Source organism: Tachysurus vachellii, chromosome 9, assembly GCF_030014155.1.
Source record: "Tachysurus vachellii isolate PV-2020 chromosome 9, HZAU_Pvac_v1, whole genome shotgun sequence".
Taxonomy (NCBI): Eukaryota; Metazoa; Chordata; class Actinopteri; order Siluriformes; family Bagridae; genus Tachysurus; species Tachysurus vachellii.
Window position 1 is genome coordinate 20,315,001 of NC_083468.1, and position 26,440 is coordinate 20,341,440.

General features: G+C 37.1%; 1 protein-coding gene across 2 annotated transcripts; it reads right to left on the reverse strand.

Moving 5' to 3' along the window:
• mtss1la (MTSS I-BAR domain containing 2a) lies at nucleotides 1-24,981 on the reverse strand. 2 transcript variants are annotated; one of them, XM_060878180.1, is made up of 15 exons: nucleotides 24,555-24,981; nucleotides 20,241-20,302; nucleotides 19,461-19,534; nucleotides 7,695-7,779; nucleotides 7,308-7,399; nucleotides 7,149-7,223; nucleotides 5,675-5,832; nucleotides 5,464-5,571; nucleotides 5,031-5,128; nucleotides 4,470-4,602; nucleotides 3,673-3,747; nucleotides 2,978-3,112; nucleotides 2,552-2,707; nucleotides 2,279-2,444; nucleotides 1-1,283 (listed from the first exon to the last, which is right to left on the reverse strand). In XM_060878180.1, exons 1-15 carry the CDS (start codon nucleotides 24,621-24,623, stop codon nucleotides 490-492), a joined length of 2,280 nt encoding a protein of 759 aa, XP_060734163.1. In that variant the 5' UTR covers nucleotides 24,624-24,981; the 3' UTR covers nucleotides 1-489. The 2 variants fall into 2 exon arrangements, with proteins under 2 accessions (XP_060734163.1, XP_060734164.1); XM_060878181.1 differs by lacking the exon at nucleotides 2,978-3,112.
• Nucleotides 24,982-26,440: the final 1,459 nt, after the last annotated feature.

Below are 26,440 nucleotides of genomic sequence, written 5' to 3' on the forward strand. Positions count from 1 at the left end.
TGTGGTACACTTGGGATGTTTTATTTGGCAGTTTACAGTATATACAGTACTTTGTTCATGTGGTCCCTTCTGAGTGTGACTAAGTTACATTGGTGCTGTTCAACACAACAGCTTTTTAATCAACATGAAGACACTTTGGGATTTTTTTTTACAAAGCCATTACCTAAGGAGAAAGGAAATTAGTCAAACTCACTTTACATCAGTTACACTTGAATAACATATGATTAACATATTAATTACAAATCAAAACTCAAAGTATACAAGACATAACTAGAATGTTAATATGTACTTTAAACTTATTCTCATCTCTTAAGCTGTAATTTCATTATATTTAGTCTTTCCAATATATGGTAGTATTCCTACCAATTTCAATAGTCCAGACAAAAATTATGTCCATTTATACAGCACATGACAATGGCCTGCCTTTGTTAGATCCCAGCTGTTTGTAGTTTAATTTGCACAATTCTTTTTAGCAATTTCTTTGTGAAGCTATCGCATGATCCTGGGTGCTGACCTGTCATTAGAGACAGTTTTCCTGAGACGCACTCCTCTACGGATGGACTTCAAAACGTCGTCACTTTCTGATAGGGGTGCTGGGAACTCCTGGCATCCTACAATAGCCTGGGGATCTGTAGGAAATGGGAACTGGCCATCTCCAAGAGCATGAGCGCTAGCCACCAGCTCACCAATCTTCTCCACCAGGCTGTGGCGGTTGGCAGCCAAAAGCTGGTCCTCCTCTGTGCTGAAAGGCATAGCTCCAGGCTGTTGGACATGACTGCGAATCCCAGTGCCTGTGCCCCAAGCCACTGGGTTCGGCAGGCTCATTCGCTTTGGTGAAGCTTTAAACTCCAGGTTCTCCAAAGATTCCTCATTGTACAAGCTTTCCTCACTGCCATTGTGCTCTGGGGGAGGACTGGGGAAGCCAGGTGAGTCTGGCACAGTTGGTGTCTTCACTGGGACAATGGGAGGACGGATGGGAATCGGACCTACGTTAGAAGGGGTGCGTCTCACGCCAGCTTTGGAGGATGGGGTCCGACGAATGGTGGCTGTACCAGAAGATATGACAGCTCCTCCACCTCCTCCTTTGCCATTGGATCCAAGTGCACCATGACCACCCACACCTCCAGGAAGCCCTGCGGTGCTTGCAGGTCTCTTGGTCTGGATCATGCGACGGTAATTCTGGGCCAGATTGCTGTTCCGAGGGACAGTAGATGATTTGTCAAAGTCTGACTGAGCATCGCAGTCGACATCTCCATTCATTGAGTAGCTGTCATAGTCAGAAGCTGTAAAAAGATATCAGGGGTCATTATGTGTGATGAATGTAGCCAGTTTTTCTTTTACTGATTATGTTTTGTTTGTGTCAAAATGTCATATTTTGAGGTAAACCTAATTAAATGTAAGTATATTCCAGTTTTTCATTTTCAGTCATTTTTTTAAACTACTGTCAGTGTGAATTTCTGTTTAACTGTTTAAAAGTTCTTTACCAAAGAATGTAAAGTTTAAAAAAATATAAAAATATTACATGAAAAATTTTGGGGAAAAAACAGATAGTCTAATTCAAATTATAAACATTACAAATGTGTTATTCAACCAAGAAAGACATTAATTGTAGAGATGGTAAAGCTTTCAGTCAGGAAAAATAAAAAATATTAAAAATCCATTTCAGATTTTCTGTCCATTGTCTTTGTAAGTCGGTGTGTTCTGCCATTGGATAGTCTTGCACTTTCTGATTTCTTAGTATCATTCTAGTAATATCTGTTATCAGCTGTACAGCATTTTCATTATTAAATTAAATTAGAAGTGTTGTAATCGGTGTAAAACGCTGACACATGCTGTTCTTTATTTCTTTCCTCTAAGAGCATTCCCTATCTTGTTTTATTCCTTAGATACCTTGTATGAACGCACTTGTGTTTGCATGTTTATAAATGCCTCCTATCCTCTGAGGAGTTTTACTTCTCCCATCTCTATACATGCTTCCTGAAACGTCTCATATTAATTCAGAATCAAATCACAAACATAGACCAAGATAGTAATGACAATGCTTCTTTTCAGATGTTTTTCAGTTGATTTTGCATTTTGCTTGTTTGGCTGCTTAGAATTGTGTGTTTTTTTTTGATAAACATGATAAACGTGCATTAACTTGTGTGGGTTTTTCTTGCATTTCCATTGAAAAGTTGATGTGACGCATTATCATTAGCACCTGTGTGGTAAATGCCTGTAATATTGTGTGTAGCACAATATGTGGGTATATGTGTGTGTATGTTAGAAGTAGGGTTACCATGTGAGGGGATGGTATCCTCAGAGCACGACGGGGTGGTGTTCTGTGTGCTGTATCCGCTCGAATATTGCAGGGAGTCACAGCTGCTCTTCTGCTGCTCCATACTCAGACCACGTGTCAGAACCATGGCAAGCTCACTAGCTGCTGACATCATTGGTTTCCCATGCTTGAAGAGGAGAAAAAAGAAGGTGATGAGAGACAAGGATACATATCATTCCAAAAGGATTCATACAGAGTTAGAAAATCTTGTCTAGTTAGTTATTTTCTGTGCACCTTGATACTGATGTTTGGTGGATTCACTCTAGTCCTGTAAGGATCCTCAGGGTGCAGAGACCCTCTCGCTCCATTAGGGGACTCCAAAACTTCACTCCTGCGTTGCATTGCCACCCCCTGCTGCTCATAGTGAGGTATTTTAGACCAGTCCTGTTGCTGGAAAAAAAAAGAGCAAGTAAAATCAACGCAACCAAAATAAGAGCAAAATACGCACTTACCTGTCTATAGAAGAACATTTGTAGTTATGTACTTATAATTGCAAATATTAAATAGGGAAATCAAGTGTGCGTTATATAGGTGGCAAGCGATAAATTAAAAGAAAAAGTGTACATAAAACTAAATGAATTAAAGAATGAAAAGCAAAACAGAACACAGAATGCATAAATTAATATGAAACATGACCAACTGGCCAAAATAAAAACAAACCTTCCAGTGATGAACTTTGGTTGTGGGTGAGGGGGAGTGTGATCCAAGGGAATGATTATAGGGTATAAAGGGAAGAGATCTGATGGAGCCATTGTAAGTGTGAGCAAGGTGGAAAGTAGTGAAGGACGAGCCAAACTGTGGAGACGGAATGACATTTGGTCAGAATGCCAGAATGTTTATGGAGGACAGACTCCACTATGCTTAATAAGGCAGTGTAATAGAAGTAATTTTTTTTTTTTTGGACTTTCTATGTTTTCAGTGTTTTTTTTAAAAATCATAAACTGAATCATGAAAGATGGAAAAAGTGAAATGTTAACTGTTAATGCAGAAAATCAGGAAATGTCTAAAAGCAACACATTTTATTTTCATAACTTTTTATTTTCATTTTATTTTAGAGAATATCCCTACTAAGGAATCCAGAGTATCCCTACATTTTCCTAATTGTTTTCTGAATTTTTATACATTTCCAGGTATGAAAATAAAGGACTTTTAACTCCCTAAAGATTATAGAGCTGAACAAAGAACCCCATCCAGGCCATAACACAAAATCAGACCCAACAAAGTATATATTTGAGAAAAACACAAAAGAAGCAAAAATGGCAAAAGTGTGAGTGAGGAAGCATATTGTAATACATATTATGTGCAGTTTGCAATGTTCCTGAGTTACAGATTAAGGTGTAGGGTGTAATACTCACTGCTATGGGAGAGCCACACTCGCTTACAGACTGACATGTCTCTGAAGCTTCAGAGGATGCAGAGCTGGATGACTTCTGTTAAGAAAAAAGATAATATATGTTAATGATGCTTTACTTTCATTATGTTAAATAGAAACACATTCCTAGAGGTATGCAGTCATTATTAGATTACTACACAGTTATCAAACTCAAGACAAAACATGAAACACTGAAATGGCACATTAATACCTACTGCTCAACTTCTTCACATTAGAGCAGCAATATCTAAAATTCCCAGCAGACCCTGTTTTGAGTGGGCTCATATCTTACAAGAGTGAAATGCTGGTTAAATGCTGAGTGGAAGCATTGGTTAAATCTTTAAAGGGTTAAATCTGTAGCATTGGATGCAAATCAGAACTGTGTCTAAAACAATTCGGAGTCATTTCAGGTGAGTTTTGAGATTTGACTGACTCCAGTGATTTTGTAGATACTTAGAAAACAAAAAAAAATCACGCAAGCAAAAACAAAGAACACTTAAAAATGTACTTGTTCTTTTTGAGATCTCTTTCTCAAAGTTATTATAAGATCTCATATTTTTATAGGTAGACATATAGACAAAAATGCATAATAAAGTTGAATATATGTAATAGACTAATAGAGTTAAATCATTTCTATAAACCCTTCTTCTACCTTGAAACATCTGATTCTACCTTCAGATTATTGATGTAAATATGTTTTAAATATCAATAGCTTTAGTTTATGTTTTTTTTGTATTGTGCCAGATTACCCATCTCGTCACCCATGGATTGATGAATCACCTGGCTTATAATGTCTGATGGCATGGGAGATGGAGGTTTGGAGTGCATGTTGGCATCATGGGAGATGAATCCAGAATCATGAGAGGAGACGCTGCTCAGGCGATGAACGCCACCTGGTGGTAGATGCACCAAACTAAAAGAAAAGGGAGATTAAAAATCAAAGCTTTCAGTAAATTAGGGATAAGAATGACTCATTTTTGTGTTGGGTTTTAAATAATTATTTAAATGACATTTAAAAACCATCAAATTTACACCAAATCAACCAAAAAGACTTTCCTATGCTGTAAATCTTGCTTGTTTTCTTTGTTTCAGGCCCCTGTTACCATTTCATAGCTTAAACTCAGGAGACATATTTAGTTTCAGCTAAAATAATGGGATTACTGTAGTTGTGAAGAGGCGAAGACTTAATTTTCATTAGTTCATTTCAAAGAGTATTCTAACAATAATAATCTGCTCCATTAATAGATGAAGTAACAACTATATCTGGAAGAAAACAAGCATTGCTGTACAGCCAGAGTATACATCACATTAACAGTGTAAAACATCTGATGTGGTAAACACCTGCACATGCTGCTCTTCCTGGAGCCAGTACTGCTGGGGGAGGATGGGGGTGTCTGGTAGGACCAGCTGTAGTCAGAACCCTTCAAGTCCAGGATAACCTGGTAAAGGAAAATGTCACATGTACAATCCTTGCTTCAACCACAGCCTGTAATGCTCCTTTTCTTGCCATCTGACAAATGTGTGCAATGCATGGAAAGACAACAGATCAAAGATTTCCCAGCCATCGATGGACAATACAGTTCATGTTTGGTATTTAAAATGTTAAAGCATCTATCCATCTAAACACAAACAATACGTCCTGGAAGTATCTACTAAAGAACCTAAAAGAGGTTGTGCCTTAATGGTTAGCTGTAAGCTTATTTTATGTATGTACATGTATGTTTTCCGATGTATGTTGCATGTGATCTATAGTAAGTCTTCATTAGAAAAGTACCTGTTCACTGGCCTCTGGCAGTTTATGTGGATCAGTGATCAGCACAGAAAGATCATCCATAATGGCCTGGAGGTGAGTTACTTCACCCAACATAGAAACCTCTCCATTCTGAAAAACAAAAACCCACACAATCAGTTCAGATTCTTCACATTCACCCCAGCCATCGAGCCATCAAGTCATGATTACGCCACAGAGTGTTCACTAGACTCACCACTACAGGCTGCAGGAAGCTAATGAAAGTGCAGTAGCGACCACGCTCTTCAAGGAGAGCTCGGCGCACAGCTTGCTTCTCCGTCTCCTCCATCAGCAAGTACATGTCGCTCACATCCTGCATAGCACTGTCCAACTGAGGCTGCAACCCTCCTCGACCTGTGAGAGATAAACAGGAAAAGAAGAAACAAAAGAGCAGGTGAGACCTAACAAAATAAAGTAAATAGATCGTGGAATAGTAATAGTGATACTGTGCATAGAGAGATCCATGAAACTGCAATGATGACAGGCAAGCAGTTTTTATGATGAGAACATGATATAAGATGTCTGAAGAGTATGTTAAACAATATGAATATGGAATATGGATATGAATATCAAATATGGCATGTCAACATTAACTGAAATGAGAATCTGGACAGTTAAAGAAATAATGAGAGGCTGTTGGTGGATCTTTATACACCCAGATTGTAAAAGCGATCGAATACATTCAGAAACAGAAGCATGGTGTGTCTTAAACACGCAAAGACAAATGCACTACTAGCATCCTTCAATGACAGCACAGCATGCAAAAAAATAAGAATGGAGTCGAGACAAATTCTATCAAGCTAAACGAACGTGGTCTACACGCTAAATGAAATAGGTAATATCTTGTGTTTAAATACTTACCTGGGAGGTCTAAAGTTTTTATGGTGCACAGGTCAAGCAAGCAAAAGCACGAGGAAGATAGAGAAAAAAGGCAGGTGAGATAAAGAGCATCAGAGACAAAGGATTGCAGAAGTGAGAAAGAATGCAACAGAATCCAATTGTGAGAATGTCAAGGAAGAACAAACAGCATAGAAAGTAAACACTTAAAGCTGACAGACAATATGCTTTTGCATTGTGTCTCCACCAGAGGGTGCTACTGGGCTACACTGTTTATCACACTGTTGTATGAATGTGAGGATATGGGTTAATTTTCTACATCAGCAGTTCTGAGAGTAGTGCATGCAGTAATCCTAATCGCAGGTTTATATTAATACGCTTGCTCTAATGCACTACTGTGGCTTCTATAGTAATTCATTTTCAGGGACTTGAATCGTGGATGATCCACATAATTTGTTTTACTGCATATGTGTTTTATCACTTATATCACTATTGAGTGCTAAACATGATTTATATTTGCAGTAGCAGCATTTGGCAGATATCCTTATTTAGAGCAATTTACACTTATCCAGTTTTTTTTACACAACTAAGCAGTTGTAAATGAGTATTTAGGGTCTTGCTCATTCAAGATTGTGGGAGATTTGTGATGTTGGGATTTGAACTCGCAACCATCCGATTAGTAGTTCAACATTACCAATGAGATGCTACTGCCCTATATGAGTGTAATATGAGTGACATGATGCCCATGTCAGTCTTAGCACAATGTAATATAAGATGCTGTAGAATGTCAAACAAACTGTTATGATGGTAAAAATGAATAAAGTGTAACACACCTTTCCTGGCTTTTTTCTGTAGCTTCAAAGTATCAGATGATTTCTTCTTGATCTCCTGTCGAGACCGTTTGTATTCTGTAACAGAAATAAAGACAGAAATAATGAGAAACCCAGCATCATTACAAAGTACAAATTATAAAAGACTAAATTCAGCCATACCTTTGGCGTGGTCTTTATCGAGAAGAGCAGATGTTTTTTTCCACTCCTCTATCTTGTCTTGGAGTGGTGTGACCAGTTTCTCCATTAAAGCACTGAGAGTGGTGGAATATCAACGCATCAATAAAAAAGCGATTGCATAAGCAATGTGGAAATAAAAGCATTTCCAGTGTTTATTAGGCCTTTAGTTATAATCTGAGTGTAAATTCACTCACTGCAGAAAATAACCCATCAGGCCCTTTAAGCAGTGGATTGATCGATGAGAATGTAAGGTTATCTGCTCAGTGGAAAATCAATGCCTGGCATGGTCAGCTACTTTTTTCTCACTCTTAATTGAAGGGAAGGCAAAGCTAAATGTAATATGGGACCATGATTGCATCGATCACTCACTTGGTGAAGTGTCGCAGTTTGGCCTCAATGCTGCGGTGGCGCATGCACATTCGGGTCAGAGCAGAACCTATGTCCCTGGTAGCACCTAGAAAAACAGGCATAACCGACCATTAGGCAAACAAGAATCAAACAGTGAAGTCAGGAGCACATAACCACAACAAGGCACTAGCTAGAAAGTAAGGCAGGGTTCAAAGTGAAGAGGTCACTAAGCAAACAAAAGGTTATTTGAGGTCAAATCAGATGTTCATGTTTAATTTAAATTGGTATAGTGAACAAATCTGAAAAGGAAAATGGTATCTCTTGAAAGAGAGAGATCGTTAGTTCAATATCAGCCCATGTTCTATGTGAGTGATGTGAACTACAACACAGCTTTTCATATCAAGGTCAGTACAACACACATTTGAAAATAATGCAAAGCTGAAAAAACACACTCATCTATGTGAATCCAATACAAATAAAACAATGTAAGATAAGGATTATTAGTAACATCTGCCGATTTAAGAAACTATTAAGGGTTTCCTGTGAATGAAACAACAGAAATATGATCTTAAGGTAAGGTCGATATATCTGGTAGAATCATGCTTGCATGCTTAGATACATATGTTTGCTTAACCTATGTCATTAGTCTGTAACTATACACTTTTTATAATGTCTAATAGCTTTCATAAGGTGATGTATGAAAGTTTCAGGCAGGTCCTCAAATTCTGCCTTCTTCCTTGCTCCAGCCAGCTCTAAAGGAAAAAGGAGGGAGTCTGGTAAAGGGATATCCCTCTATTCTTCCTCACTGTGTCTGCCTTTCCTGTCCGCTTTGTTTCCTAAAGATCATTATTGTAGGAGAGAATGGGAGAGGCCGGTGCTAATCTGGTCTACTGCAGTAGCACAAGGTGAAAAGCACGCTCGGCTTTATTACACCACATGCACCTAAAATACAGCTTTTTTTGTACTACGTTTAACTCTGATTATGGGATACACCCAAAGCACAAAACATACACACAGATCTTCAAAACCAATCCAAAATTTTAGTTCACTTCCTGAAAATATTTTCCTAAAGTAACTGGTAGATATGTATACTAGTACATACATGCTATAAAGATGCTATACAGGTCATTAATAGGGATTTTCTATGGTGTAAACACAACATAATCTAATTGCTGATATGACAATTTTATTTCTGTGAGAAGACATTTATTTACTTCAGTGTCAGTGCTTTCTAATGTCAGATAGGTTCTCAGAATAGTGGCTTTGTGATTCCTGTTTTCTTGGTTTCCTGTGTGTTTTTTTTGTAAGTATTAACTTGGCGTTAAGAGAGGTAAAAAAGAGAGAGCGAGGAAATAACTTTATAAATACATACATAAGAAAATAATACAATTTGGGGAATGTTCTTATCGAAAAATAATCAATAATAATTAATAATACTTACTCTGGGCTGCATAAGGCTGCATCAAATGCATGTTAAAGAAAATGCATCAGCTAATATAAATTTCACTCACCGTACTATTCGATTTTAAGTAACTATAGTGGGTGAGGTTTATACAATATAAAACAGGAGAACTAATTAAAATCAGTGATTCTGCAGCCTGAATCATCATCCAAACTGAACAAAAATTGTCTAAATTGTCTAATCTCTACTCTAAATAATGATGAAATGTCTGGTTTATGTTATTTAATACTGTCAGAAATAAAAAAGCACAGTGTTGTAATCTATTTTGTGCTCTGAGTCACTGGGTGGGACAGAGAGTGCAGTGCTACAGGTAACATTAAGAGGAAGGAAATGTAAAAGGTCAGACAGCTGAACAGGTCAGGATATGGAAAAATGACCCACACCTACCAATTGTCCTGAACAAACATAGAAATACAAAGATTTGCTCAGGTAATGTACAGACACACCAATGTACCAGCTCTAATATGGAGGGGGTATAGTGGCTTATTGCTTAGCATGTTTGGCTCACACTTCCAGAAGTGGGGAGTCGGGCCTCCGCCCTGTGTACATGGAGTTTGCATGTCCTCTCTGCGCTCCCTGGGTTTCCTTGAGATACTCCGGTTTCCTCCCCATTCCAAAGGCATGTGTTATCAGCTAATTGGCATATCTAATATGTCTGTAGTGTGTGAATGTGCCCTGTGTTAAGCTGGCACCCAGTCCAGGGTGTCTTCTGTAGGGAGTGCGCTGAACTAGGCTCCAGGTTCCACTCAACCCTGATAGGATAAGCAGTACAGAACTAGACAGATACCATTTAGTTTTTATCACTTACTTACTTACTTTTATTACTGATTAATTAAATTACAAATTTGTGTCTTCTGACTATATTTCCTACATAGTTTAAGTAGAAACACTATAAACGGCACAACTGGAAAGTGTTTGAGGTTGTCAAACTCTTTATCACATAAACAGACCCTAAGGACAACCCCACACACTCACTCACTCACTCAAACACTGACACACACACGCACACACACACACACACACACACACGCACGCACACACACAGACACTCACTCACTCATACACTCACACCTGCCAGCTTCTCTTTCCCTTCCCCTCCCTTGAGGGAACGGCTGACAGCTCCATCCTGAAAGAGCTCAGCTTCTTCCTGCATACAACAGTCCCCTGGCCTTCTGCCCTAACCGGACGCGTGCGACTCCCACAGCTTTTCCCGAACCTGAGATGCTCCATTCAGCATTCTGCCATGTCCATCCAGCACCTGCCCACGCTTAAGGAAGCATTTTGTCGAGCAACAGTGGGGAGGCAAAGGGGTTCCTTGAGGGACGACTCATGTGAAAGCTCATGTTCTGCCACTTGTGTCAGCTATGAAAGCATATGGAAAATCTATAATAAAAAGGACAGGCGCTACTTCACATACTTCACATTATAATGCTCAAGTGTCTGCAATTTGGAGAAGAGGTTCTGGGACATCTGTTTTATATGTCTGTCTGTAAGTAGGAGGGACTCACAGTGTAAAAGGAAGCTCTAATAACCAAGACATTTCCCAAACCTCACTCACAATGCACCATTTCAAAGCTGACCTGTTTCTAATCCAAACTTGACCCAATTTATGTAATTACAAGCTGGTGTGATTTCAGCTAATCCAGGCGGGAGACATTTTGCTGACAAAAGCGTGCACACACACAAACACACACAAACACACACTCCATTTTAGCAATGGATCAAACCCCACATTTAAAAAAAAATGGCTCACAAGTGTCTGAAATGATGACGACCCTGTCAGAACCTCTCCTCCATGAAATACAGAAAAGCTGGAATCGTTTTCTTCTTTACCAAAACTTTCTGTCTCCAAAGTACCCCAATTTGTTCTCTGTTTCCCTGGCTCATTCTCTCCATCACAGACATGTCTACGTGTGCAGGTGCAGCCGAGACTGCCAGCCACTCTGAGACTACGCATGGAAGGCTGCAGTCTCCATGGTTTCTCTACATAGCCTGCTGAGGAGTGAATCAATGCCTGGCACTGTAACAGCATGCCAGTGTAAGCAAGTCCAACAAAATTATTCATGAAACGTCTCGGGTCAGTCTCACTCACTTTCAGATAGGTCCAAAATATACACATTTACATATCCACACCGCCCAGTAAGAGCAGCACAAGGGTATGATTATGATAGATCAATTATGAAACCTCAGCCAATATGTACACACTCCCGAGGAAATTCCATTCTGTACACCATACATGTGAACAGGAGAACATTCACTAGTAGAAATTTTGCACTACACTTTCCATCACGGTATATTATATATACATAAATATCTAACTAAATATCTATTTTCTAACTAAATTCTATGTAAAAATAATATTTAGTTAAAAAATAAAAATAAAAATAATAATGTAAAAAGTAAATTGTGTTGTTTTTTTCTCTGCCAAATGATCTGAACTGTACATTCTGCCTTTCTTGTAACACCATCAATAGTACTACGTATATGGGTGGGGCCAGGAATAGATCCTCAGAATAACAATACGAACAGAAACCTCAAAATAAATGTCGCTTGTTGTGATGTATTGTCATGCTCACTTCTTGTCAATTGCTGTGTGGTGCACACAATGATAAAAATGAGTGATTGTCTGTTGTTTGCTAGTGTACTAGTGTAAACTTAGGGTAAATTAGACCTAGGAACCTTCTCCATTGTTAGTGTTTGTAATGAAGACTAAAATCAGCCACAAGCTCCATAAAACCCTGTGTATGTAAGTTATAAAGTATAAAGTATATACTCTGTATAAATTTCAGGAAATGATGTAGTAACCCTAGCCCAGTAGCTACGGGAAAAGTGCTATGTCACAGATTAGCTGGAGTATGAGTTACATTAAGAAACAAGAACTGCTTACTTGAACAGAAATAGCATCATGATCCCAAAATACCTGGCTAATACCAAAACACTGGCCTGCTGTAATTTGACCAAAATAATTATTTTCAATTGATCCCACCAATGGCAAAATGCAGCTGATAATCCACCCATCTTCAGAGCACCAAACAATATTTTCTATTAGAAGGTTCACTTGCAAAATTGTGGATTGGTATTAAAAAGGACCAAACTGCAATAATGGTGAACAAATTGCATTTTGGGAAACCCTAGAAGGAGCACTTCAATCCAGTCAGAGTGTTACTGATCATACTCTTATGAACATACAGCTATACAGGGCATGTAGCACAACGGTGCTCCAGCTTGGATTTATCCCTGTGGGAGACCCCACCTCTGTGCTCCAGAAGCAAGGTCTCAGCTGGCAGGTATAGTTTTGCCATTGGAGCATGGTGGGGAGTTATTCCTCTGCGATTAAAACCCAAACACGACAAAAAAAAATACAAGCTGTTTTAGAATACTTAGTACAAAAACGTAGTATTAGTGTGATGAAAAATTGCAATGATTTAATCATGTTGGTTTGGGTGATGTATAAATCAGGATGTAACTGATATATGCTAATATAAAACTAGAAAAAATGACATCATAATGAATCAGAAGCTAAATTCCAAACCGATTAATGCCTTCCTTCAGGGTTTAAAATATCCGACTGGTCAGACAGACGTACCCTGTCAGATTCTACACAGATACTGTCAAGTTCTAATATTCATATATCTACAATGGTGTAAATAAGGTTGTGTGTGAAGTTTTTGCTGGATATATACACAAAAATATTCTAAACAGTGAGACTTAAAATGTCAGACACTATTTACTCTACACAACAAGACCAAATGTGAGCAGGATAAGTGGACGGGGGCAAGGAAAGAAAACAGAGCAGACTGGAATCATATGGGCCGTCTGCTCTAAATTACTCAGGACTGTCTTTAAGCAAGGAAGAAATTTAAGGTCTGTGTGTATGTGTAGAAAATGTTTATTCTGAGATTTCCTACTAAGGAGATCAAGCAGTGCTGCTAAAAATATCCCTTACACCTCGTGTCACTCTCCAGATGTGTTTTGTGTTACCTCTAAAGACACACACACACACACACACACATTACAGGGGCTTTTCAGACAGTAATATTACAAGTAGACCACTGGAAATTTGTTGTCTCTTCTATTCCTTCCAGCTGATGTTCTAGGGAAAGTGTAGCCGTTCTATTAGCACACTGTGAAAGGAAGTAACCTATAACATGTCTATTTCCTTTTCCTAACTCTTAGTTATTCTCCTTTTCTCAACCTCCCTTCTTTTTCCATGGTCTGGATAAACATGCCATACTGTCATTTTCCTCTGTTTCACCATTCACTTGAGGTAAACAAGATATATACAGTACTGTATGTCATGTTAGCACCTGTAGTTACTCAGGGTTTAACACATAGACAATTGTCCAAAACGCTACCTGGAGTCCACTAACAGTCACCACACATCTGTCCTCAAACTACACAAAGTTTTAAATAACTGAGGCTCTTACACAGACTTTGTGAATCCTTGGTTGTAATGTTACTTTGGTTTGATCCCTGTCTTGTTTACACTTTAGCCCAATTAGAACAGTTCAGTTTGTGCATCTTTGCTGATATGTTCATGTTTGTCTTAACAATATACTATGTTTATAAGAATTTGTAGAAATACTGTGATCATTAATCATGAAATAACAATCCCTAAACCTAATATAACAATAAATACATCTGATTTCATAAATTCATTATTTTGGTGAAGAAAATTTTGGAATTGTCTTTAACAACATGAAAATGTGTTGGCTGTAAAGCAAATCACGGGTTAAAATTAATATGCTTGTTCTATGTTATCCTTTGTACAGTAGCACTAAATTTATAAGGACTTGCAAAGAAGACTGTTGAAAGACAATTGAAGGGAAATCCATAATGATATATATATATATATATATATATATATATATATATATATATATATATATATATATATATATATATATATATATATATATGTGTGTGTGTGTATATATATATATATATATATATATATATATATATATATATATATATATATATATATATATATATATATATATATACACACATATAAGCCTTTTTTAATTTCTAAATATTAATAATATAATTAATAATATTACTATATTAGTATTTCATCACTGCATTCTGTATCAATAGAAACACAGAAAGCCCGTAATATTTCAGTTTATTATTAAGTTTTTAATAATAAAGCAGATTAATTATTAACTTCTATTAAATAGTCAGTGATTACAGAGACACCAACAGCAAAACATATGTCGACAATGTGTCGTTACGAGATTTTGGAATGTTAGTCTGGGTTTACTGAAGGATCCTGGGACTACATTTCTCGGGGTATGGGCTAGCCGAACTTAACATTGTCTAAATGGTACATGCATCTCTGTGCATTTTAAACAGGTTATTCCTTGTACATGTTTTGTGATGTGCTAGAAGTGACTGAAGCATGATAAGTGTGATGCTTAATGTTCTATGCCAATTCTCACCCATGCTCTACACTCCAGATGGCTGCTACAGATATGTGCCATCTGCCAGTCCAGAGCACCGGGAAGATAAGCAGCACACACACATACACAGTGACACAAATGTGCAGAAAGTCTGACAGAGTGTTAGAGCAAGGTGAAGAGGATTACACGTTTCTGCATCACTACTGCAAAAGTACACTGAAGCGCCTTACACTCATACACACGTGTGTCTTACTATCCTTGTGAGGACATTGCACTGATACAATTATGAAAGTATTACAGCCTAATAACTCTATAGTAAAACCTTAATCTAACTCTCAATCTCAAATCTCAATTAGCGAAAGACAACATTCAAATAAAAACAAATGCCCCCAAAAGACCAGAACCGTCAGATATTCCCATCCTTGTGTAGACATTTAATCCCCACCAAGACACGAAAACTCTTACACCTTCATCCACACCTCAAGCAATGTATAAGCACAAACTTAAAAGATACTAACACCCCCCAGAGCCATCATTAAAATTATCATCATGCAGAGAGGTCTGAGACTTTCTCCCAAATCCCATACCACATAGAATAAACAATAACAATACGTTTATATATATATATATAACAATATGTTATATACGTTATATACGTTATGTATGTGTGTGTATATATATATGTTTATATTGTTATATATATTGTTATATATATATATATATATGAATAAGATCAGAGAGCGGCGCAATACAATGTTTACCCACAAACATGAGAATCTGAACCTGGCTCATGGTATAAAAGCACACAACATTTTGAGAGTGTACTCAAAGAGCAGGAGGAACAAAGGCATTCAGTACAAAGCAGTTTTGTGTAAATAGCCCCCTGAAACATTTGAACATTTGTCCTGTCTCACAAATGTAAACAAATGCAGCTATTCTTAGAGGTTAGGCTCCCAAACATGAGGCGGTCAGAGAGACATCAATCGTTGTATAGCTCAAGCTCTAATGCACTGCTTTCAAACTCATACATAAACACCAACCATCACACCATGTCCATAAATATCAGCCTCACTAGATGGGCTGACAGTCAGACAGAAAAACAGACAAATAACAGATATGCTTTTAATCGATCCCTTTATCTTGATTTTGAAAAAGAAAGAAATAAATAAAAATGACGAAACCCTAACATTAGATACCCAGACACCAGTTCACCTTTGCTCTCTAAAGGACACATGGCAATACACTTATCTCAGCCTCATTGGTTCAAAGTCAGGAAGTTTCAAATAAAGAACAAAGCTCATGGGAATTTCACAACACTGACAAATAACCGTACCTGTTCCAACATGGTACAAATTATTTCATAGCATAATCCATCCTATTGCACTGTATGGAGCTGGGGGCTAAGATCCACTTAGTCATCTCAGCTACACTAGATGGAACTAGACAGAACCTGCATTCTGAGAGAATTCGGATACATTTAGAAAATCAAAAGCATCACATACAGCACAACCAGTGCATACAGCACAACCAGTGCATACAGCACAACCAGTGCATACAGCACAACCAGTGCATACAGCACAACCAGCATGAGAAGCTTTAGGCCGATTTTAACTGTCAACAAAATCTAGGTTTAACTTAGTTTTAGATGGCTGTCACATGTATCCTGTGCTCACTTGGCGCATCCTCAGAGATTAATGTGTCATATCTACATGATACAATATGAATGTAAATAGTGGGAGCAGCCTTCCACCAAATGACAAACAATCTATCACTGTGTCTCAAATTACATGGGCATGTATTGTTCTAGACAGTTACTAAGTACTAATTATTATGTATAGCATTTGAACCTCTCACATAGACTTCAAATCTTTAAAGACCAAAGGGCCTGTTTTGGTTTTCTGAATGTTCTACACTAGTAAATACTTTTGATTATGAGGTCAACAGCTGAACCTTGAAAAGAGTTTCATTATCCAGAGATTCACTCAATATAACAAACACTAACACAACTCAGAGGCCAGCTCAGCACTGCTTTAAAACCCAACATCAATACCAATCAGCTCATCGAAGTCAAACTCAATATCTGGAACACTAGCAATGTAAAACTGCAAGTCAGAGTAAACTCTAGTATTATCAGGCCTTACACAGAGAGCACAAATTGTATGATTATCTTTTCAGACATTCAAATACTCAATTAAAAAAATCAGGGATACAAATTGGAGACAGATCCTGACCAGGCATAGGCACAGTGCCCAGAAACTGAGAAACATCTGGCTGCCCAGAGAGAAGAGGTTGTCTGCTCGCTGCATGACGAGTAAGGTCGAGACAGAAGTGCACTTCTTTTAACCCCCAAATTCCAAACTCTGATCCCAAACCTCAGAGACATGACCCCAGTAGAAAGATTAGAGATCTTCCTTTGGAAAGGGCACACAGCAACACTCTCCTCAAAGTACATGACCACATGTCCCTCCTGAGACATAATGAGTGACACGTCCCCATTCCCAACACCCTCCCTCTCAAAATCACACCCCGCATTCTCTTCTGTTATTACTATTATCCTTTTTGTTGTTTACTGCAGACAGCGTTTTTATTTTAATGTTATTATTGTTGCTCTTGCTATTGTTACTGATTGTGTCAGAGTGAGAAAGACAGGCGGACTGACAAAAAAAATAGACAGTCTGATAAATAGATTTTGTTTTCTACCAGAATACACAAACTTATAAATCTATTCAATTTGCAAAGAAGCAACAAGAAATTACTTTATGCCATCAGCAGTGGTGACTAATTGCAATGTTCATTGTGTGTCAGTAGAGAGCTATGGAATGCAAACCTGAGGCTTGATGCTAGCGTTTTAGTAAAAGAACGAGCTTTGCCTGCCTCCCAGCCTGCCCCGGTTCAGAAAAGGATGAATTGCTAACACTTAATGGCAGGGATTATCAGCTTGATTTTTATTAGAGGGCAAAAGAAATAGGCCAACATTTTCTGTGATTTTATGCTGCATATAAAAAATAATAATAAAAAATAAAAAATAATAAATTGATATTTTTATACATCTTGGAATAAAATATCTAATTCTGCACATTTTGTAATAAATAGATTGTTTAAGAAAAAAACAACTTCAATGCCATCCATCCATCGACCAAGTGCACTGAGGTGACTAAGAAATAATTTCTAGGTTTAGAGGCCAGTGTGGACTGCCACATTCCCAGAGGACAAGGAAAATTAAACTAGTTCACTGACATTGTAATCATTACATAGAGAGCAAGAGTGGGCTGGAGGGCAGGTTCTGATCATGTAACAGCGTATGCGCCTTTGAAGCACAAGTCTAGTGTGATAAAAGGAGAGTTAAAATGCAGCCCTTGGTGTTGACTGTCATTTTTAATTTTAATGATGACAGAATGATTAGAGAGAGCATTTGAGTATGAAAACAAGCAGATCTGAAAACAAGATTATCTCCAGTGGATTTAGGACCAAAATTAGAACATACGTGCAAATTCTGCATTCCAATAGAAGAAGCCTTTCCACTATACTGCTGAAAAAATTACAGTCTTCATCCACTACACAAGTGTTCTAGGCTGAACCTGGACTTAATTTATGTCATAAATCCAAACACAATAGCCCGCAATATTACTATTTTAAATCACAAGTGTAAAAGATGGGATTGCATAAGTATTCACCCCCATCGCAGTAAATCCCATAAATTAGTCCCAGTATATCAAGTTGCCAACAGAAGTGACAAAAGTGTTTAATGGAGTCAGAAATAGTGTAATTAAAGTAAGACCTGTTCTTAGAAAGGCAGTTTGTTAGAGAACATACCTACACAAACAGCTACATCAAAACCAAGATGCTATCAAAACCGGTCTCGGACAAAATGTAAGAAAATATCAACCACAGTGTCACAGTATCACAGCATGGTTATAAAAAAGGCATACATTCTGCAAAGTTGCACTAAATCCATTATTACACAACAACCCTGCCTAGAGGAGGATGTCCAACTAAATTTAGTGACCAGGAAGGCATTAGACAGAGCAGCAACCCAGAAGCCGATTAATTCCAATTAAGTCTATTTCAGTTCCAGGTTGTAACATTACACAGTGTGGAACATTTAAAGACAGGGTGAATACTTATACAAGGCACTGTACATCAGTGATTAAACCTCTTCAACTGCAGACCATAAGTTTGCAAACTCATATTCATGTACTTATATAATCTGCTCTTAAACGATGTCTGTGCTTTGACTGGTATCATTTGAATACCTTGAGTTTATTCTGGCCACTGCATTCAGGTTATAGTCATGAAAGCTCTTGTAACCATACAAGAGCAACTGCCTAGCAACTGCCTCTGAATGCATGATAAATACAGCTGCCTCATGCTGTCACTACACAATTTCTGGAGTTCAACAATTATGATCCCTTATGCAGGATGTTAAATAAGCTAATAGGCTCTGGTAAGCAGATGCTAAGGTCGATTGATGCTGCAAAGGCTAAACTGTTTCCATGGCCACAGCTGTGTCTGACCCACATCTTGAAACTGTGCCAATAAAGAACAAATTTATTTGACCTTGTGGAGTCTAAAACACCCCATCGGCGTAGTGGAAAGTTTAATTCTAGGTGATTCATTGCAATCAAACAGAATAACTGGCCTGTTAATTACACTGCAAATGGCCAGAAGCCATTTTGATTGTCCTACAAAGCAAACATAAAACAAGCAAAACCTTTGAACATACTTTTATATGCTCAATGTATTCCAAGAGCATTTTAAACATTAAACTCTGTATAATGTATAATGTACTATTCTTGATAATAGTATGTGGAAACTATAAACCTGTTCAAAGCTTCAGAGCAACAGTAACTCAGAAATAGCTTCATTCATATACATAGCACCATAAATCTTTCTTTGTTTCAGTTTTTTAAGAAATGTTACCTCTTGTGTTTGTTGCCATGTCTGCCACCTTCTGAAAGGCATCTAGGAAAGCAGCCATTGCCAGTACACTGGTCCTGTATAGTGCACAGAGAAGTGAACACAGCACGGAGAACCATTAGTGTTATATTATCAGTTTATTAAGACAAGCCCAGATTTGCATCCTAACATCTCAATTTGTATATTTACAGTAGATTATATCATATTCCTCATAATATATTCATCATATATTTTATTAATCACACAGCACTGTTGAACTCTGATTAGTCAGAAGATTATTATTATTTTTTTAGCAGCTCTTACAGTAGTGCCAGCTGTAAAGCAAATCACATTGTATGCACATAATATGCACATTGTAATATATTATAGTTCCTATAGTAATTTACTGAAAAATCTATGTTCAAATTAATAGTATAACAACAAACATAGTAACCTAATAAAAAATATCAATATCTAACCATCGCTATGAAGTATTTGTGTTTGGAGACATTTATTTAATATTTATATAAGGAGTCTCCAGTGTCAAAACTTTCCAACAATCATTAAAGATGGTCCTTCAAGTTTTTCACCCACAAAAGTCAAACAAGCAGTGTCTTTGTCTTAATAACGTCTAGAGAAAGCAGGAGAAAGCATTATATGACAGATAATGCTAGATAGTATAAAATATCTGCATACTAATTTCTTCTTTTATATTTTTAAGTCCTTGTTTTTTAATTGTATCAGGATATAATTTTTATTCTGAAATCATAGACAATTGTGTGATGTACATCATTCAGGACACACCTGAGTTGCGAGTGGAGTTTTGTGGCCTTTGCACTGAAGTCCTCCCACACTGGGTATGAGTTCTAGTAAAAGAGTAGCAATGTCATGTTAAAGAATTGACAGTGACATTAAATCTTTGATCAAATCAAATCAGAGCTGTATTTTTGTTATCCAAACAGGTATACAAACACACGCATGCACTCACTCACTCACTCACTCACTCACACACACATACACACACACAGAGAGAGAGAGTCTCAGCCTTTCCATCCAAATAAGAAAAAACAAAAAATACCTCTGATGAAAAACTTAGCCAAACATAAACAGACTTCATTCAAACATATTACACACTAATATCTGTTTAATAGATTGAAGCTCAGCAAAATGACTCTGAAGAGTCTTTCTGAGAAAATGCATCGTCTGTTTACAGTTATTTTTCTCAAAACCCCGGCCTGTGGGCAATGTACAACAATTTTACGACTCCAATGAAAAACAGATCTGCTTTCTTTAGCAGATGCTCTTCAGACAGAAAGCAAGAAAATGGTAAAACAAGCAGTTATCTATTAAAGCCTTCTGAACGCAATGTCCAAGCCTAAAACAGATACTAAAATCATTCCCAAAAATAAATGTCTTTATTAAATATAGGTTTATTGAGCATGACTGTATTGCCACATGACTGTAAATGGTGTAACTTGTGTAGAGAAGTAATCGACTCTAATAGCCATGAACAATAGGCCACATCTTCTATACGTTTCATATGATCTCTGTCCTAGAGGCGACTGAAAGGAAACTATCTGAACACACCCTTTTCCTGGTTGAATTATATACAAAAGTGACTTTCTTGTATTGTTCTGGTATTATTTCAGGATCCAGAACAAACTGGTTGCGTTAAATAGATAAACCTTCACACACATCATTTATTTAATAAGGTTACCATTGAAATAAGATGAATAAATAGTGGAAAATTACTTTTTTGTTAAATAAATGTCATACAGACTTAGCAATTCAGCTTCAAGCATTGTCTAAGCAAACAGCTGATTAACTGACACATTTGAACTGTTTTATTAACCTAATCCAAACTTGGAAAAGGGTTTGGAAGAGGGATCACAGCTAATTCATATTTTCTTTGGATTAGCATGGATTGGTATTTAGTTGTAAACCAAAAATATTTAGAAAAAAACAAAATTAAATAATTAAAAATTAAGCAAAAACCATTGTATTTCGTCAGATGTTTGCTTATGCAATCCCAGTATGTTTGGTCCTGAGAAGGTCTTGAATTAGACATTAGTTTAACATGTCATTTTACAGCCATGCTGAACACATTTCCTGCTGAAATCTATGGACAGGTCCATAGTCACAGCCACAGGTGGCTAATTAGCTTTCCTGTCGTGTGGAGCTAATAACCGTGCAGACTGAAGCAGATCAAGAAGAGAGGATGTTGCAGTTTTAGTATTGTCCACAGTCCCCCAAAATCAAAGACTGTTTTAGAAGGAAATCTATACAACATTCCTGTTCATTTATTTTGCTGAAGCATTTGGATAATAATCCCAATAATACATGATCTGAAGCATATCACAAGATTACAAAAACAACAAAGTATTCACCCTGTTTTTTAACATTCTGTTTTTACAAATATTTTTACTACTTATGTGGAATTTCTTATACTAAATCCATTTGAGTAATATTTATTAATAATATCTAATACTATTTATTGTTTATATAGGAACAGTATATAGGGTTTTGTATGGCAAACAGTCTCGTAATAAACTCATTAAAACTTGGTATTTCATTTTAAAGAAAAATATCTCTTTATTGATATGATGGAACTTTGTTAGATGTTTTCTTTAAGATTTTTTTGGAGTCAGTGTCAGTGAGCTGTAACCGTCAGAGGTAAAGATATTACTTTAAGTTTTCTGCCATGGGGAAGTCAAACAACCTGTGCTTATTTGTCTTAATAAGGTAAAAAAAAGTAGAGAACTAACATATTTTGGACATTCCTCAACATTAAAATGCAAATATAAAATAGTTTTCATGTAATGTAAAGTATGCAACAGTAATACTACTATACCATGGTTAAAATCATTACAGTATAATTGCAAAACATGTATTCTATTCTAAAGCAATCTGTTTCAATGAATGAGATAGGGTAAGATAAGATAAGATAAGATAAGATAAGATAAGATAAGATAAGATAAGATAAGATAAGATAAGATAGAACTTGATTAATCCCAAAGGAAATTCTTTAAATCGATTACATTTTTTTTTACACGTGAAGGTCAAGGTCCAGCCTGTCTGCAGATCTTTCAGTAACCTCCAATTTCTTTCATATGTTGCATACTGACAAATGCAATAAAATAATAAACTCTCCATTGAGTCCCATTCGGAAAATTGCAAGTGAAAATAGAACATCCCTGCCCTAAACACAAATAGGATAGTGTCATAACTATGACTTACTGGACATTTCTTACGATCAAAAAAGGAGAAGGCCTTCAATATTTTTGGCATCTCTAACAACGCCGCTCACTCCCTTCAGTCTCTCTCAGGATGTTAATGTGCCACACATCAAAACATCACATTACCAATCCTGAGCCTCTGCCAAAGCCAGGCCGTTTTATATTGTGTGGTCATCTGTGCTGGCTTCAGGCCCAGGAAGTTCACTATATGATGGCATTTAAAGTGGCAATAACAGTGACTCCTGACAGTGCAAAAGCAGTGTGAGAACAAAGTTGTCATGTATCAAATGCTTCACACAGATACTGTGTTCTGTTCCAACAAAGCAATGACTTGGCAGATTACCCAAAACTACCATAGGGCATGAGATCCAAGCTCTTAAAGATCCAAGTATTTCAAGACTTTTACAGTGAACTCTCCATAGGACAGCAATTCAAGACTTCAGAAAGAATCCAGGAAAGTCAAGCATGTGGGAGGAATGACTAAATATAACACATCAAGTATGTAATATGAGAGTAGGAGGAGAGTAAGGCGGATATGCAGCTGTCTGCATTTTTGAGAGCAGTTATTATAAGCCCTCAGTAGCCTCAAGCCTACATACCCTGTTAATATTTTTCTTATCACATTGTTGCGCAAACATTTAAATAATACTGTTCACATTTTGTTTATAGGAAAGAACAGGAAATATTTGTATGATACCGATAAATTAATCACTACCTGGAGAAATATTTTCCTCCTTCCTGACAATGCAGTAAATTAATACGAGCCCTTCTAACCTCTAACACCTAATCAAATAACTCCCTATAGAGCAGGTTAAACTAGTCATACTACTGTCTAACTAACTTCCGGCTCAGACACTCCGCCCACAGAATAATAAGTATCTCATACTGTATATATTTTTTTGTGCACATTTCTGGCCACAAACTTCATGATCTACTATCTGATTGGCTCTCTTCGATTCAACCCTTTTTTGTTTTCAAGTGGGAAAACAAACTTTTGTCTAATGAGACATTAGTGCAACATATAATATTTTTTTTAAAAAAAGGTAACATACTCAATTTTATTTATGAAAGAGTTGTCTGAAGCACTTCAAGGTTAGAAATCAAGATCCTTGTGTGTTTGCTAACAGGCCGCAGACAAAGGTTTTTGCCAGTTTGTCAGTTAAATCGTCTCTTTCTGTCAATGTAGGCAATGTTTTTACCATGTTTATTAACAAATGATGCCAGGCCCTTTAGACGCAAGAGCTCTGGTTTAAAAGACTAATCTTAACACAATTTGTGTGTTATTAGGTTGTAACAAATGAGTCTATAGATATTTTTTTCATCAGAGGTATTTTTTGGCTTTTCTTATTTGGATGGAAAGGCTGAGACTCTCTGTGTGTGTGTGTGTGTGTGTGTGTGTGTGTGTGTGTGTGTGTGTGTGTGTGTGTGTGTGTGTGTGTGAGTGTGTGTGTGTGTGTTTGTGTGTGTGTGTGTGTGTGTGTGTGTTTGACTCAGTAATGGTCAAACCATCAAACCATTGACCATATATTGAACCGTCATTGCATAAACGCTGCCATCAGTAATTATAGCACCCACATGGTATCATATCAGGCAATAACCATCTACCTACACACATACACACAGGCAGTGGATGGTAGTCACCTGGACATGCTTCCGATCAATCATATGGTTTTTTAAAAAAAACATAATTTAGTTCCATGTTTGTACAGGGGTTTGATGAACCCAGAGGTTCATAACAAAGCGCCTGCTTGGACGCTGCGCCCCTGTTATCATTAATCTCAGCATCAATGGTCCAGGCAGCTGGAGCCCAAACAAGACAAAGGCAATAAAAACACGAGCAGTGTTTTTCAGTGCGTTATATCTAATCTGAGCGTTGTTTTACCTTCATGTCGTTGACGATCGCTTGGAATAATCCACCCAGCGCACCGCACTCCTTCTCCACACTCTCCATGTTGCCAAAGCCGCGCGCCGCGCGCTGAAGGACTGAGCGATAAAAACACACGAGACTCGACTCCTATAGACTGATCTCAGGAACCTGCAGGAATCGGATCGTCACATAGCTATCATTTGGGTTGAATGCGCTGAGAGATTTCGATTTTGAAGAGAAAGAGCTGTGGTTTGTCAGAGGATGGTGGCTGGGGTTAAATGATTTGCTTTGCCCTCCCAACCCCCCCAGTCAAGGCTAAAAGAAAGGACACGCACTGACTGAGTGCTTTGTCATAGTATTACACTTGCTCTTAAATCCACTGCAGAGACAAGAACCGCTCCTATCAGTATGAACCCAAAACTGCGAGATGAAGCATCTGAAATCCGAGACTTGGACTGGTGCTCCTATTTAGAACCACAGAGTTGCCAGATTGAGACTCATTTCTGCAGATCGATAACAGTTTCAATTCCTCCCACGTCGCTGCAACGTGCTCAGATTAAAACCAAATATCGTCTAAACTTAAAGTTGAAGTTATACCTCATAAACTGTAGTCGTTTTTTGTAAAATTAACCGATTAAAGCAAGTAAGGGATTCGAGAGAAGCTGGCAACCTGGAAGGGAGGGCTTTTCATGGTGGACATATGGTAAGTTGGTTTTGTTTGGGACAAGGACAATTGAACGCCGCTTCTCTGTTCGTGAAGTATTCTCACAAGAAAGTGCTTTTGTTCACGTCAGGGATGATGTTAATGGCACAGCTGGCGTTCAGTGTGTCAGTAGAAGTAGTGAGAGGGTTTTTTTCTATCCTCGCCAAAGAAAACCCTTTGGGGAAAAAAATGTGAGAAATCCTTTGTTTGAAAATGACTTCCTGTTCAAATAACTTTTTTTTTGCACACGCGAATAAGTATAAAGCATTAAGCAATTTTATCTGTGATAAGATTTCAAATAAACATCCCAAAGCCTCCAGTTGCCTCCATCCCAAAGCCTCCAGATGGCTAATCCTATAAATTTGGTTTGTGAGTTGTTGTTTGTGTTGTTTCTTTTCTTCCATAAACCATTATATACCATAATATATATCTTACCTGTCAGAAATTGTTGATTATTTTTCTGTTCCAGCACGCCTCTGACCGTAGTGCCAGCCACAATCCAAATCAGACGTTTATATTAATGTGCTATTGTTCAGTTCGTTCACTTATATGGTGGACAATTTATAAAAATGTGCTATTTAATGAAAGAAATGTAATGAGAGGAAGGTGAAGAAATTAAATAATGTTTATAATTGCTATACCTGATAACAGGAACTGTCTATCAGACATTTCACAACATTAAATTCAACTAAAAAATTTAAAATTATGGCCTGTTGTTCATTAATAAATCAAAATTTTAAACCGTTGGCACTTTTGTGTTATCTTAGTAGTAGAAATCTTCAGGATGTGCTGCTATTGAATGAAAAATTACTTCAGAGTCACTAAATATTTCTCTATGATTGGTTATTTTTTTATAGCATTTTATTCTTTACTTATTGACCTACGTATAAATTAATTCAGCAGGTTATCATGTAGGCCAATTTCCTTCAGTTTGATCTCATGCAAAACCCTTAAAAAAATCAAACTCATGATGATCCTTTTATATCAATGGATTACTTATGGATGAATTAGGAAAAGGTACAAACAGTAACCCAATGTCTAATCTTTTCATATCATTTCAGTCATGCAAATTGTTTATCTATCTGCCCAATACACTTGTGTATAATATATAATATTTAATGCACATTCCAAATGTTTAAACCATATATTTTTTATTACTTTATACTTAAAAAAATACTTTATTTAATAGAATAGTCTT